Source organism: Panicum hallii, chromosome 2, assembly GCF_002211085.1.
Source record: "Panicum hallii strain FIL2 chromosome 2, PHallii_v3.1, whole genome shotgun sequence".
In the NCBI taxonomy this organism is placed as follows: Eukaryota; Viridiplantae; Streptophyta; class Magnoliopsida; order Poales; family Poaceae; genus Panicum; species Panicum hallii.
In genome coordinates this window covers 47,386,643-47,399,650 of record NC_038043.1, presented here as the reverse complement: position 1 = coordinate 47,399,650, position 13,008 = coordinate 47,386,643, and the positions used below count along the sequence as shown (strand labels likewise).

Below are 13,008 nucleotides of genomic sequence, written 5' to 3'. Positions count from 1 at the left end.
TTTTCTATCGGACTTTTAAGTTTGAACTCTATTTTTCTATATCTGATTTTCAAGTTTGAATTCCTGGTGATTTCTCCGTGGCTTGGAATTTGGATAGTTCTAACGTTCACGATGGATGTTTCCAAGAAATCAGCGTCACCTTGGTTCCATCAAGCCAAATCAAACTCCACGTCTCTACCACTTTGCCTACAAGCCTACAACAATTCAAGAGGGATGCTCACTGGTGATTGTTAGCTAGTGGACCAATACCTTTTCTATTTCTCGAACGACATGATGCATTGTAATGATATGTTCAGTTGACTATTAAAATATATAGGAGTGAAATTCTTTTATCATACAACTATACACGAATTTTTTTTATGCACACCACCTTGTGAAGGAAAAAAGTATCCGAAAAATAATAACATGATATTTGATGGCTTTTCTTTAACTATGACTCACCATTTTTCCCACAGCATATAGATAGTTATCTTGAGCATATGCCTGCTAAAGTTAATAGTGGACATTGGAGAGGTACCAACAAATATCTAGCATATTCAATTGATGAACGACGAAACCCGAATATCATAAGAATGCGGTGCTTGGAGATTCTAGTGATTGTACTTTATGTTGTAGGGTGGCGTAATCAATCCATATATCACAACCATATTCCAGTATTCTTACAATAAACACGCGATGCTAATCTACTATACTGCACAAGTTATACTATTCTGCAAAAGATGCCATAGTAATGCAAATTAATTATAGATTTCTTACTGTGTAATTTGCCCACCCACTTTCAAATCTCCGACCCAGCATAATATCTCATATTTTTCTAAATTTATCCTAAAAGTAAATGATACTGTTTTTCAAATAATAGATCACGTGCCCATTAACAACCAGAGGTCTACGATAAGTTTCAATCTCAAAATTTATGGGCTAAATCTTTCTACGACGTGTTTGGTTGAGGGTAATTAATTGGTGTAAGGGAATGTGCGCTTAGATATATGAGGTTAGAATTCTCTTTTTTTTACGCCTCTCATCTGGATACAACTGTAGTATCTATTTTTGCACGCACGCATGCTACAACCCGACACACACACCACACTCACACCTTAGTACACAACCAGAACTATAACTACACACACATCAGAAGACCGCGTCCTTTGAGAGATTACCGAAACCGTCCTTGACTCTGTAGACAACAAGCACGTCGCATTCCCTTTGTAGCACCACGCGAGAGAGGCTGTAGAGATTATTAAAGGGGCACAGCCCCTGGTGAGAAAACCCGTACTGAGCCACGCTTGAGCACGGATGGTGGGCGTTGCAACCAGCAGCCCAACCACCGAGGTATGAGTTCGTTCGCAGAATTCTCTTATCTGTTTGATGGGAAAGAGAATTTTGATGAAACAAGCAACGAAAATTTAGAAAACTAACTCCCACTAATATAATCCCAAGAGTAAGTCTGGAAATTATGTTCTAAGCAGAAGATGAATAATCTCCTTCGTCATGATCTGTTATGCGATTTTCTATCACAAATCCCACGTACAAAATAGAGGATATGAATTCCCTCTTAAACTTCCTCTTTCGTTTCCCTCCACGACTCAAACAAGGTATTAAAACTAAAAAAATAAATATTTATATTAATTCCCTCCACAAAATCCCGCTATTAAGATCCCTTTGGCAGAGCTTTTAGAATGACTCCACGGATGGTTTTATCTAAAGTTATAGCAAAGAGGTATTTTGGAAACAGCTTCATGCATGAAGCACCTCCTAAAACCGGAAATAGCCTATACTGTGCAGGCTCCACCTCTTCAATCCATTTATAAAAAATAAGAGAAACTGTTTCGCCAAACGTTTTTAAAAATGGTTTCAGCTCCATCAGATAAGCTGCTTCACCAGATAAGCCGTACTCGAAGCTATTTTTGGAGTAGCCACATCTATCTCAAATAGGATTTGCGCAGTGCTTAGAGCAGTCCCAATCCTCCAACTCAGCTGGTTTCCATGTAAAAAAATTGAGGTGGTAAGAGAGTTAACGAGGAGAGAAGGAAAAATATGAAGAAACCATATCTACACGAAAATCAAGATAAAAAAAGAGATGATAGGGGAGAAAAGAGAGAGAAGATATATGATTGCATATTAATTTATTTTAAAAAATAATGCATTGGAGTATAGATATGACAAGTATAAAAATTACTATTACTAGTGTCTTGGGTTGGGAATGCTATTAGAAAAAAGGCCGCACAACTATCAAATGTTCAAGCCAGACAGACACCGATAGCTGGGCCCGTGTAAATTTAATCCTCAAAGCTCTTAGGGCCCACTGCTCGGCGACCCAGCAGGCCAGCACCCCTCTCCCTCGGCCCTCGGCCCTCAGGCCCTCAGGCCCTCTCCGCCTCCGACTCTGCCCCCAACCCCTTCCCAGTCCCCCCCAGGTCCCCATCGCACCTCCTCTCCCCAGATCTCCCACTCGAACCCTACCAAGCAACCATGGCGATCGCGGCGCGCGCCCTGCGCCGCCTCCCGTTCCACCTCTCCCCGTCGCTCGCCCGCGCCTTCTGCGCCGTCTCCCCTGCTGCCACCTCGGCCGCCACGGCCCCCGCTGCCGCATCGGCCAAGGTCGCCGACCGCATCGTGCGCGTCCTTGCCATCGACCCCGACGGCGCGCGCCGCGAGGTGGTCGGCCTCTCCGGGCAGACCCTCCTCCGCGCGCTCGCCAACGCGGGGCTCATCGAGCCGGCCTCCCACCGCCTCGAGGAGATCGACGCGTGCTCCGCCGAGTGCGAGGTCCACATCGCGCAGGAGTGGCTCGACAAGCTGCCGCCGCCGTCCTACGAGGAGCGATACGTGCTCACCCGCGCGTCCAGGAACCGAGAACTCAACAAGCACGCGCGCCTGGGCTGCCAGGTCGTCCTCGCGCCCGAGCTGCAGGGGATGGTCGTCGCCGTCCCCGAGCCCAAGCCGTGGGACATCCCGTAATGGCGTGCCAGGACGAAAGGCAAGGCAGAGAGGTGCGGCTTTCGACGCTGTGAGCCTTCCTTCATTCCCCTGGGTCGGCGCAGCTGCGCCATCCCCTTTTATGTTACGGATTTGATGAAGAATAATGATTTGATGAGCAAAACTTGGTGCTGTTGGTTAACTTTTGTTCCTTTGAATGTGAAATATAAGGATGATGTAATGTGGGATCCCCTTGCAATTACCTCAGTTTAATGATTAATTTTTGAAGTTTTGCACATTGTGATGTATGGTTGATCTTGCATCTTGGCCTTTTCATTTCCATTTGATAACCACTGTTTATTCCCGTATAAGTACACTTGGTTTTAATGTGGGGAGAGAGCCGCTCTTCAGAAGGAAACGTTGAACATAGTAGAATACAAAAATTGGTCTAGCATAGGCATGAGAGGAAATGAGCTTGTCTATTCTTTCAGAGTTCTTGATATACCTGCAAGATACTATATGAAGTAGAGGAAGTTCATAGTTCCAGCTTCCAAAGCTATAAAATCTTCTGGTGTCCTTTGTGCTGGTTCATCTGTGATCATAACTATATTGATTAATGATTACCATCTGTGATGAAATGCATTGGAAATATTCGTCAACTGAAACCGAATGTGATGCAATTATCATTAATTAATTGAAGTTTCAAAATGTTTATAATATACAATACCCAGCTGATCAGTTAGATTTAACAGGATTGCACAGGCATTATGTTTAGCATATTGTATATGTGCTAACTGGAGGCACTGAAATCAATAGACTGTAGAAACAAAAATTTGCGATGTTCATTTGCCTGTGAGCGATTCAGAAATGCAAATAATACAGGTTAGCATATTGTTATCTTGCTGATTTGATCGAACAATTGGTGAATGAACTTGCTTGTGGCAATTGACCATGGTCTTTTAGATGTTCAAGGTTTGGCCGTTGTTTACCATTATATTCAATGTTACACTTTGGCCCCATTTACTTCACTTCAATGGCATGTTAATGCTATCATACATATTCTGTAAGGGATGCCTGATTTGCAGGATCATAAATATTCTGCAAGGGATGCCAGATTTGCAGGATCTTTTCTTTGCCGTAGTATTTGTTTCTACAGCCTCCCTTCTTGTGGTTGTTACAGGCACAACGAAAACATCAACCCTCCATTTGTACTAAATAGAGTTCAGCAGAGCTGACATCTGAGGTTGGAATTTGTGATTCCTTGATGTTATTCGGTCTACTGAACTTGAAATGGTTGGTGCTGAGTGTATTTCTGCTTGCTACTTTAATTGAAATCAGTCAGGTAACCATGTCCATTCAGTGTTGAAAAAGCAGCTATCGTTTTTCAAATAGAGCTCCGCGGTGATCTGAAACAAGGTCATTGTGTACCTGGAGGTTGAAGATGGTAAATAATATGACAGGTTTTAAGTGTCTAGTTTCATGAAGAGCATGGATGGTCCATGCAAGCTATACTGTGTTGTATTACTACATTTATTATTTTCACGCCTTTTTTAAACTCAAATTGGGGCATCTCTTTAACTTGTGGCCAGTAAAAATCGACTGTCTATCGAGTTTTTCTTTTTGGTTGGACTAGCGGATTCCATTGAGCTTGCACCCCCTAAATGGCTTGCAACGGAGTCCTGATTCCTGAATATAGGACAGAGAGTTATCCATCCAAAAGCTGATTGGCCACCTCAGGGCTCAGGGCACTATCCAACCCATGTAAACTCAACCAATGCGCTGATGAAGTTTTGAATCGACTAGGTTAGGTTTTCGGAGGCCTCCAACTGTGGCGAAGTCAAAAGCAATAAAAAACATGGCGTATCGCTACTTGCTTACACGATATTTGATGGTTTGCCAATTCTCATGCCCATAGTCCATGCCAGTATGCACACAACTAGATGTTCAACTGGTCCTCTTCCAGCCCGAAATCATCTCCCCAATCCCCATCAGATTCTGAATCTCGGACGACGAAACCTCACCACCTGAACAAGACAACATCGGACGAAAAGATACGTTATACCTTGTCTTCGAGAAGCCCACTGTTTTACCACGCTCTTGATAGGGTGATAACGGATTATAGCTCCAATGCTCTCTTAACAATCCAACTTGACCTTTATATATTTTTAGCTTAAAATTGAATAAGGTTAGAGCTCGGCTCTTAGATTATTTAGGCTAAAATTTAAGACCCTTTACCACCCCTACGGCCTCCTCTCCCTTTCTCCTTGGCAAACACGTCGAATTTCAACCACGTAATTCCATGAGCTAGAGCAGCTGCAGCGGATACAGCGCAGTCTCTGTAGCAGATGACAACTGATCCTCCATATTCAGCTGCAGCCGCACCTGTTTCACATGCTTTCATTTGAAGAGATGGCTAGCAGGTTACCATACGCATTACGCAGGATGAACAGGAGGCAGCCAAAAAGAACCATGGCCCATGGTCGGGCCAAGCTAACAAGTGAAACCAAGGACGGCGAGCAAAAAAACACAGCTTCAGTATCGAAGCTACATGACCGCAGACTGAACCATCTAATAACCCAAACTATGCTAAGTTCACAAATATAATGCGCTGCAACTAGTAATAGTATCCATAAATTTAGAATAACCACGGTGCGTGACCCAGCAACCACTGGAGGTTACAACAGCAAAACAACGTAACTGGACGATGCTTCCCCCAGGGTGTTTCAAATTCTGAGCTTGTGATGGTCGTTTTTTTCCAGCCGCCTGCTCGCTTCCTTATTTCAAAAGTCGCAGCCAGATAACGCTGCATCATCAAGGGATGCTGTGAAGACCTGCTGCTCTTCTAATTTTCCTTTGCCTTCTGCTGAAGCTGGTGCAGCATGTTGGAAGCTGCAGAGTCACGCGCCTCATGAGGGGTGATCTTCCTATCACCATCCGCACTCAAGTTGAAATCTGGGCCCATAAGGTAGACACTGGCCTGGTACATATCTGTGAAGACAGGGATACAAACTGTAAAGGATGCTCAAACAACATGTGGGAACTAAGCTATGGGAAAGATTGCCCCAGTTGGAGCAAAAAGAGGTTCAGGTTACAGTTACCAGTGGACATCCAGCTAATTCAAATTATGATTCGGACATCTAGGTTCTAAGATCATGCATATAGTATGGTATAAAAACAACTTGGGCAAGCACTGATCGAAGCCTGATTCTAAACTAAAGGTAACAACTAACCAACAGAACTAATCTGGGTTTGTACATGATAATTGGGAGCGCAGTATGTGTCAGCTTTACAATGCAACAAGAGCAGACTCCACAAGCCTAAATATGATTGCGTTATGTTCTGATGCCTATATGGTCCAAGGACTTCATACTAAGCCGTGCAGGAACTTGAAAAGAAAGTGATTATCATCCACGTACCGCCTGTAACTGAAGGAAGTACTTTGTATCTTGGAAGAATCCAATTGCTCTCACGGCATATGTCATCCAGTTCCTGCAAGGGCATCCTGTCAGACAGAATTGGAGAGGAATCATATAATAGTTTACTCCATCAGATGAGGTTTTTTGCCTGGCATTTGTTGCGTAGAAGAATGGCCTCTTTCAGTTTCTTCCTCTTTAAGTTCATGTTCTGGCATCCTTTTCCAGAGCAGGTTGGATTGGCATCATCTATCATGTTCCAGTTGTTCTCATATTTCTTCACGATTGACGTCACTTTAGGTGTCATATCCCCTTCTGCACATGGTTTGAAAATGACAAGTACTGGGTTTGATGGAATTTGAAGGTAAAAATATCAAAGCTGAGAAGCAATAATCACACCCTAGGAAAATACATTGATAGATATAGGTCTATAATTATTCTAGGGGAATTGAAATTATGCTGCTGGGAGGCTAAATACTGTTGATGCATTGGTATGCAGCAGCCTTGTTTGGATGGGATGGTGATGCCCCAGCTCCATCCATTGGGACTAAGGCCCACATACACATGTTTGAAATGCTATCAATAAAACCCTAAAAGTACGAGAGTGCTGCATTTTAGTTGCCGTGTGGAAAGACAAGTTGTTTGCCACAAGACGATATGATTTTTTTGCACTTTACCATCCATTTTAGCTAGATTTAGTTATGAAAAGCAATACCTGACAAGATTGTTTGAATTTCCATTTCATACTGAGCACTTTGATCTCCAAGCATGCAATGCTCACGGAGCTGAAACATATATTAGATTAAGATGAATACACATAAGCTTATTGAGGAAAACAAGAATTATATGATTAACAAGCACCGTTGCATCTTTTGAAATGAAATAAAATATGTAACATACAGTATCATCCCGCATCTTCTGAAGTAACTGCAGTGTCGCATACTTCTGAACATTCATGTTATCTGTGATGCCACCTTGATTGCCATTTGAAGTATACAGATTAGGATTTGGGAGCGCACCAATATGGAAGCAATCAATAGTAGGAAAAACAAGTTTTTGTCTTGGATAGGATTGTCCTTACCAGACTTTACTGTGACTTTCTCCTTTTGGCTTTCCAAAGCATGATTGTTAATTACAGGATCAACATATGGTGCCTGAAAAAGTTAATTAGTTCATTAAGTTGAAGCACAGTAAACTTAACACATAAAACACATATATTAATTATTTAATTAGAAACACCACGCCTTATTTCAGAACACAACTTTGTCTCAAGCTCATATTGTCAAACTGTAATTTAGCTTATCTTTACCAGAATGATATCTTGGGTTGTATTTCTACTCTCCGAGTGCTTCTCTCTTCTGTCCTTGTCCATTTGGACTCCTGAAATTGAGTGATTTTATCATTATATGAGGACTTGAAACAACGACGGATCAGTAAAATCAAAGTAATGTAATATTGATAGACTTACTGGCTTGTAAGTCTACAGAACCTCCATTTGTTGCTTTTGCGGGTTTTGCGCTCACGAATTTTAAACTTTCCACATCTGGAGCAGCAAGTGAGTCAGTTTCTTTTGCAGGGCTCTTGCCATCCCCATGCTCCGGGTAGGTAGGGAGTGTAGCCTTGAACGTTTCGGATTTTCTTTTGCTGTTTGTGTTGCTGTTTTTTTTGTTTTTGCTGATGGTGCATTTGTTGGTGCCACTATCACTAACTGCTTTTACTACCTGTTTATTTTTCTTTGGAGTTGAAACGTTTGTGTTTATTTTTTTCAGTTTGGACTTGCTATTAGCTTCTTGTTCCTTCAAACTTTCATCTATTTCAGAGTGGGATGAAGGGTTTCCATTTTGAAATAATCGTTCCTTTGGAGCACTCAGTGAAGAATTCAAAGGCCATGACCTGCAATATGTCAAGAGTAATCTTTAGTCATTAACCAAAACTGTCATAACATGACAGATTCTGATATTACCCCTTTCATGCACAATTAGCTGAAATAAATCTCATGCATACCTGTTCAGGATGTTTAACAGAACCTCCTTGTATGGCAGTAAATGATAGCACTCAACAACAGATGTCGTTGCAAGACACGGATCACTACTAAATATAGAACCACTCATCCTGTCAAAGGAAAGAAGGGAGAGAGACAACAGAGAAAACATTAGAAGTCATTATCATTAAAAAATAGCATATTAACACTAAGCAAAGAAGCTCATTTGGGTGGGACGATCAGCAAGCATTATATCGTATAAGCCTAAAACATAGTATCTTGAAAAGGGGGGCAGGAGCTTTAGCAAAGTTATTATTGCTGCCATATTATCTAATCAATGTCTTAGTGAACTAAAAAATGCGAGTTACAAAGGGCATCAATCTAACTCAAGATATGGTACACACTATACACTATGCACAGTAGTTGTTTGGTAAATTAAGTCGTCTTCGATTAGGGCTGCAACGTGGGATGGTACAACTTAGGGGGGGGGGGGGGGAGCAAACCTGTAGGCCAGAACTTCCAAAGGCATTTCCTTAAGCTTGTTATTGATATTTTGCTCATACTGCAGAACAAACATCATCGTAGCTGTCCCTTTTTTACTCAATGAGTACACCCGATGTTCTTCGAGAAAACGCAAGTTTGCACGCTTGATACCTGTTGAGACATAGTGTGTAAGACATACCTATTAAAGACATAGGTGTGCAAGACGTACCTATTAAATTCGTAAGTGTGTAATACATACCTATTAAAGATATAAAGTGTGTGAGATAAAAGGTAGGTGCACAAACATAAAATTTGCACCGAGTCAATAAAATTAAGCACACAATTCCACTTCCGACATAACTTTTGTATTGGGCACACAAATAGGAACAGTTTTAAAAAGAACATCGATTGCCATCCGGCTCAGAATCTAAGTTACTCCAACATGCCAGCCGGCGCATGATCATATTAAATCATGTTAAATAGCAAATAGCATCTATAAAACCAAAACAAATGAGAGGAGACTAGCCACATCAGCTAGTATACTCAGAAAAGTGATTATATTTGTGCAGCTGTGCTTGTTGGTGAACTACAATTCTACAAATTATGACATGGACCTGTACCCACAAGGTTGCATCTAATTTCTCTAGGAAAAAATAACAAACTAAGGGTGCATGCATGCAACACATTGTAAGTTCCAGACAGTAATTCTTGTATAATAAACTGTAAAAGGGACTAGTAACTACCTGTTTTGAGCTCCGCCTCTGAATATGCAATCTGCTGAAGCACGTATGGTTCAGAAGGAAGTGCTACGGACTTATTGCTCGATTCCTGCACTGACACATCACTGCTACGCGATCCACCCAATGCCATCGTGATATCTTTCTCCAAGATCGACAAGACGCCCTTGGTTTGAGATCCATGCTCGACCAAACACATCTTCTTTGTCCTATTGAGAAGCAGAACAGCGACCTTGGAGATGGGCCACATGATCATCTCGGGGGAGTCCTTCGTGGCATCAAGCACCTCGGCAATATTGCAGGCGTCGACAACTGCCTTGTCAGTGACCGAGAGCCAACCCCCTGTGCCGTTGTCGTGGTGCTCATGGACCTGTTGCAGGTACACGAGCAGAGCTTCCCCGGCAGTGAGGGAGGCATTCACGCAGAATCGCTCGGGATCGGCGAATGCAAGCTGTGGGAACTGCTTCCGGTGGTAATAGTTGTACAGGAGAACCGTTGCGTGGATCTGCACAACCACAAAATAAAACACATCATCGTGAGGTAAGTTGCAGCTAAGCAATTGCCAAAAAAAAGTGTGTGATCAACACAAAGCGCAACAATGGATCAGCACATAGAAGCTGCAATTCCGAATGCCCCAAGCACGCAACACCCTAGTCCCCAGCGACCCAAATCCACCCCAAAACAAATGGCACTAAAAGAGCTGTAAGCTCCATGACTGCCCAGTGAGGTAAGTCAAAGCTAAGCGACTGAGAAAGAAATGTGATCAACAACAAAGCGCAACAACGGATCACTGGATCAGTATGTCGAAGCCGCAAATTCTGAATGCCCAAAGCACGCGACACCCCAAGCAACCCCAAATCCACCTCTAAAACGAATTGCACGGGAAGAAAACGCAAGCTCCATTGCTGTCTAGTGAGGTAAGTCGACTAAGCGTGTGAGAAAAAAATGTGATCAACAACAAAGTGCAACAACGGATCACTAGATCAGTATGTAGAAGCCATGAATTCCGAATGCCATAAGCACGCGCACGCGCGCCAACCAACCCCCAATCCACCCCTAAAACGAATCGCTCAGGGAGAAACCGCAAGCTCCATGCATGGCTGCCTAGTGAGGTAAGTCGAAGCTAAGCGACTGAAAAAAATGTGATCAACACCAAAGCGCAACAAAGGATCACTGATCAGTATGTAGAAGCCGCAAATTCCAAATGCCCCAAGCACGCAGCACACCAAGCAACCCCAAATGCACCCCTAAAACGAATCGTGCCGGGAGAAACCGCAAGCACCATGGATGTCTAGTGTGTAAAATGGAAACTAAGCGACTGAAAAAAAAAATGTGATCAACAGCAACAACGGATCAGTACACCGCGAATTCCGAATGTCCCAAGCACGCAGCACCGCAAGCGACCCTAAACCAACCGCACGGGGAGAAATGGCAAGCACCATGTCTGCCTAGTGAGGTAAGTCGAAGCTAAGCGACTGAAAAAAAAAATGTAAACATCAACGAAGCGCAATAACGGATCATTATGTAGAAGCCGCGACTTCCGAGTGCCCCAAGCATGCGGCACCCCAAACGACCCCAAATCCGTCCCTAAAACGAATCGCACTCGCACGGTGGAGAAAACCGCAAGCTCCATGCTCTGTTCCCCAACCCCTCCCCTCCCACGAAACCCCAGCGCAACCGCGTCACTACCCACAAAGCACAAACTAGTACAGTACGTAGTACCAAAAACCATCCTCACCTGACGCGCCACGGCGTCCTGGTTCTCCGGCTTCAGGGCCTCCTCCCGCCGGAGCGTGCCGTGCGGCAGCACCGGCTTCACGAGGTGCTCCACCAGCAGCTTCACCGCGTCCTCAAGCTCCACCACCTCCCGGCCGCCGCCGCCGCCGCCTTCCACCTCCATCACCGAACCCGAGACGCGTGCCGCGCAGCCGCCTCTAGGGTTTTGCGCCGCGGGTTTGGGTTTTGTTGGGAGGGGGGACGCCGCCGTTCCGACGAGAAGAACTCGAACTGGAATGCTGGGAACTGGAAGGCGAGGCGCGATCGCACAGGGTGCCGGGGGGTGTAAATGGAAAGGGTTGGTGGGCGGAGAGCCCCGGCGGGGGCGCGACCCACCGTCCGATGTGGAGCGCGGTGGATCTGGCCCGTCCGATGCGGCGTCACGAGGAGCGGGCCGCGGAGAAAGGCTGGGCTTGGCTGTCTTCTTGCGGGCAACCGTTACGACTTACGAGGGCGCTGCCTGGATTCGACGGTGAACAGAACAGGCTCCGTCTGAGTTGTGGCTCGGCGATTTTCCACAGGTCATCATTGGATGGCTCATGCGAGTAGGGTGGGATGGGACGATGCGATGCGATGCATCCAGCAATTTGGCGTGAAACATTTTTGTACATACTTCTTCATTATTTTTTCATTGGGCTCAGAGGTTTCGCGACCAAGAAAGCGTCTTCGTCTCCTACGTACAGGCCGTCGACGAGATTCATTCACTCTTCAACTGAGAGCATGTTTGGTTTGCGCCGGGCGAACACCGTCAACGCCAACGGCGTGTCAATTAGGTGGAGCCGTGAAGATTTTCACCACGTTGGCTCCTATCGTGATTTAACAGTAAGTTTTGAGCGTGCCATCTTTAATCCAAACGTGAGCTAGACATAAGGTTAACGTTAAAAAATGGTAAGATAACAGTTGGGATCAATCCAATCATACCCGAAGAGCACATGTAACGGTCCTCCTATCCGACTCTCAGTTCTGTAACGACCCTCTTATCCAACTACCAATTTTGTAATAGTCAACTTATCCAATACATAATTCTTCTTTTGATGATCTAAAAAAACTTAACTATAGGATAATAATAACTAGATATCCGGAAGACTACAACTCATGCATCATCTTTGTATTCTCACATATCCTCCCTCTCACCCTCTCCCTCCCGCCTTCGCCTCACCAATGTCACCTCCAACACAGGCGAGGATCATCTTCCTCCCTCCCCTCCCCTTCTATCTACCTCTCCACCACCGTGCCCATGTTTGGCTCTCCACCGTACTTCTTCGATTTGGTGACGCAATAAAAGTTGAGCTCCCCCGTCTCCATCTTTGTCCTTCCCTGATCGAACAATGTCATTATCTTCGGATCCACCGTCCTTGACCGCGGCCTTTGCTAACCACTACAACCACAACGTTCTTGCCACTTACCTTACCTGACGAGCCTCCTCCTCCTCCTCCACCGCCTCGTGTCACCGCCTGCCACCCACCGCCACCTTTGGTTCAGCCACCTCCCCTGAGTTCTCTGATACAGTAGCCACAAAACCTCCTTCCCCAACCCAAAACACTGAACCCTAACCCTAGATCTAGATCTAGAGGTTGCTAGAGTTGGATTGATCGCTGGAGAAGTTGATTTGCTCATCGGAGAAGAAGAGGATGTCGATTCGCTGAAGAAGTTGTTTCCTTGACCGCTCACGTTGGAAGATAGCACCCGAGCCCCAATCTCG

General features: G+C 44.5%; 2 protein-coding genes across 2 annotated transcripts; one reads left to right on the top strand and one right to left on the bottom strand.

Annotated features, from left to right (window-relative positions):
• The first annotated feature begins 2,384 nt into the window (after positions 1 to 2,384).
• LOC112881616 (putidaredoxin) lies at positions 2,385 to 3,212 on the top strand. The gene has a single exon (XM_025946396.1). It carries the CDS (start codon positions 2,470 to 2,472, stop codon positions 2,956 to 2,958), a length of 489 nt encoding a protein of 162 aa, XP_025802181.1. The 5' UTR covers positions 2,385 to 2,469; the 3' UTR covers positions 2,959 to 3,212.
• A 2,189-nt stretch (positions 3,213 to 5,401) lies between these two features.
• LOC112882732 lies at positions 5,402 to 11,471 on the bottom strand. Its single transcript, XM_025947860.1, has 12 exons — positions 11,269 to 11,471; positions 9,537 to 10,035; positions 8,814 to 8,964; positions 8,334 to 8,441; positions 7,798 to 8,222; positions 7,639 to 7,709; positions 7,411 to 7,483; positions 7,230 to 7,303; positions 7,045 to 7,114; positions 6,481 to 6,644; positions 6,333 to 6,405; positions 5,402 to 5,904 (listed from the first exon to the last, which is right to left on the bottom strand). The coding sequence occupies exons 1-12, from the start codon at positions 11,428 to 11,430 to the stop codon at positions 5,759 to 5,761; spliced, it is 2,016 nt and encodes a 671-aa protein (XP_025803645.1). The 5' UTR covers positions 11,431 to 11,471; the 3' UTR covers positions 5,402 to 5,758.
• Between the last annotated feature and the right edge of the window lie 1,537 nt (positions 11,472 to 13,008).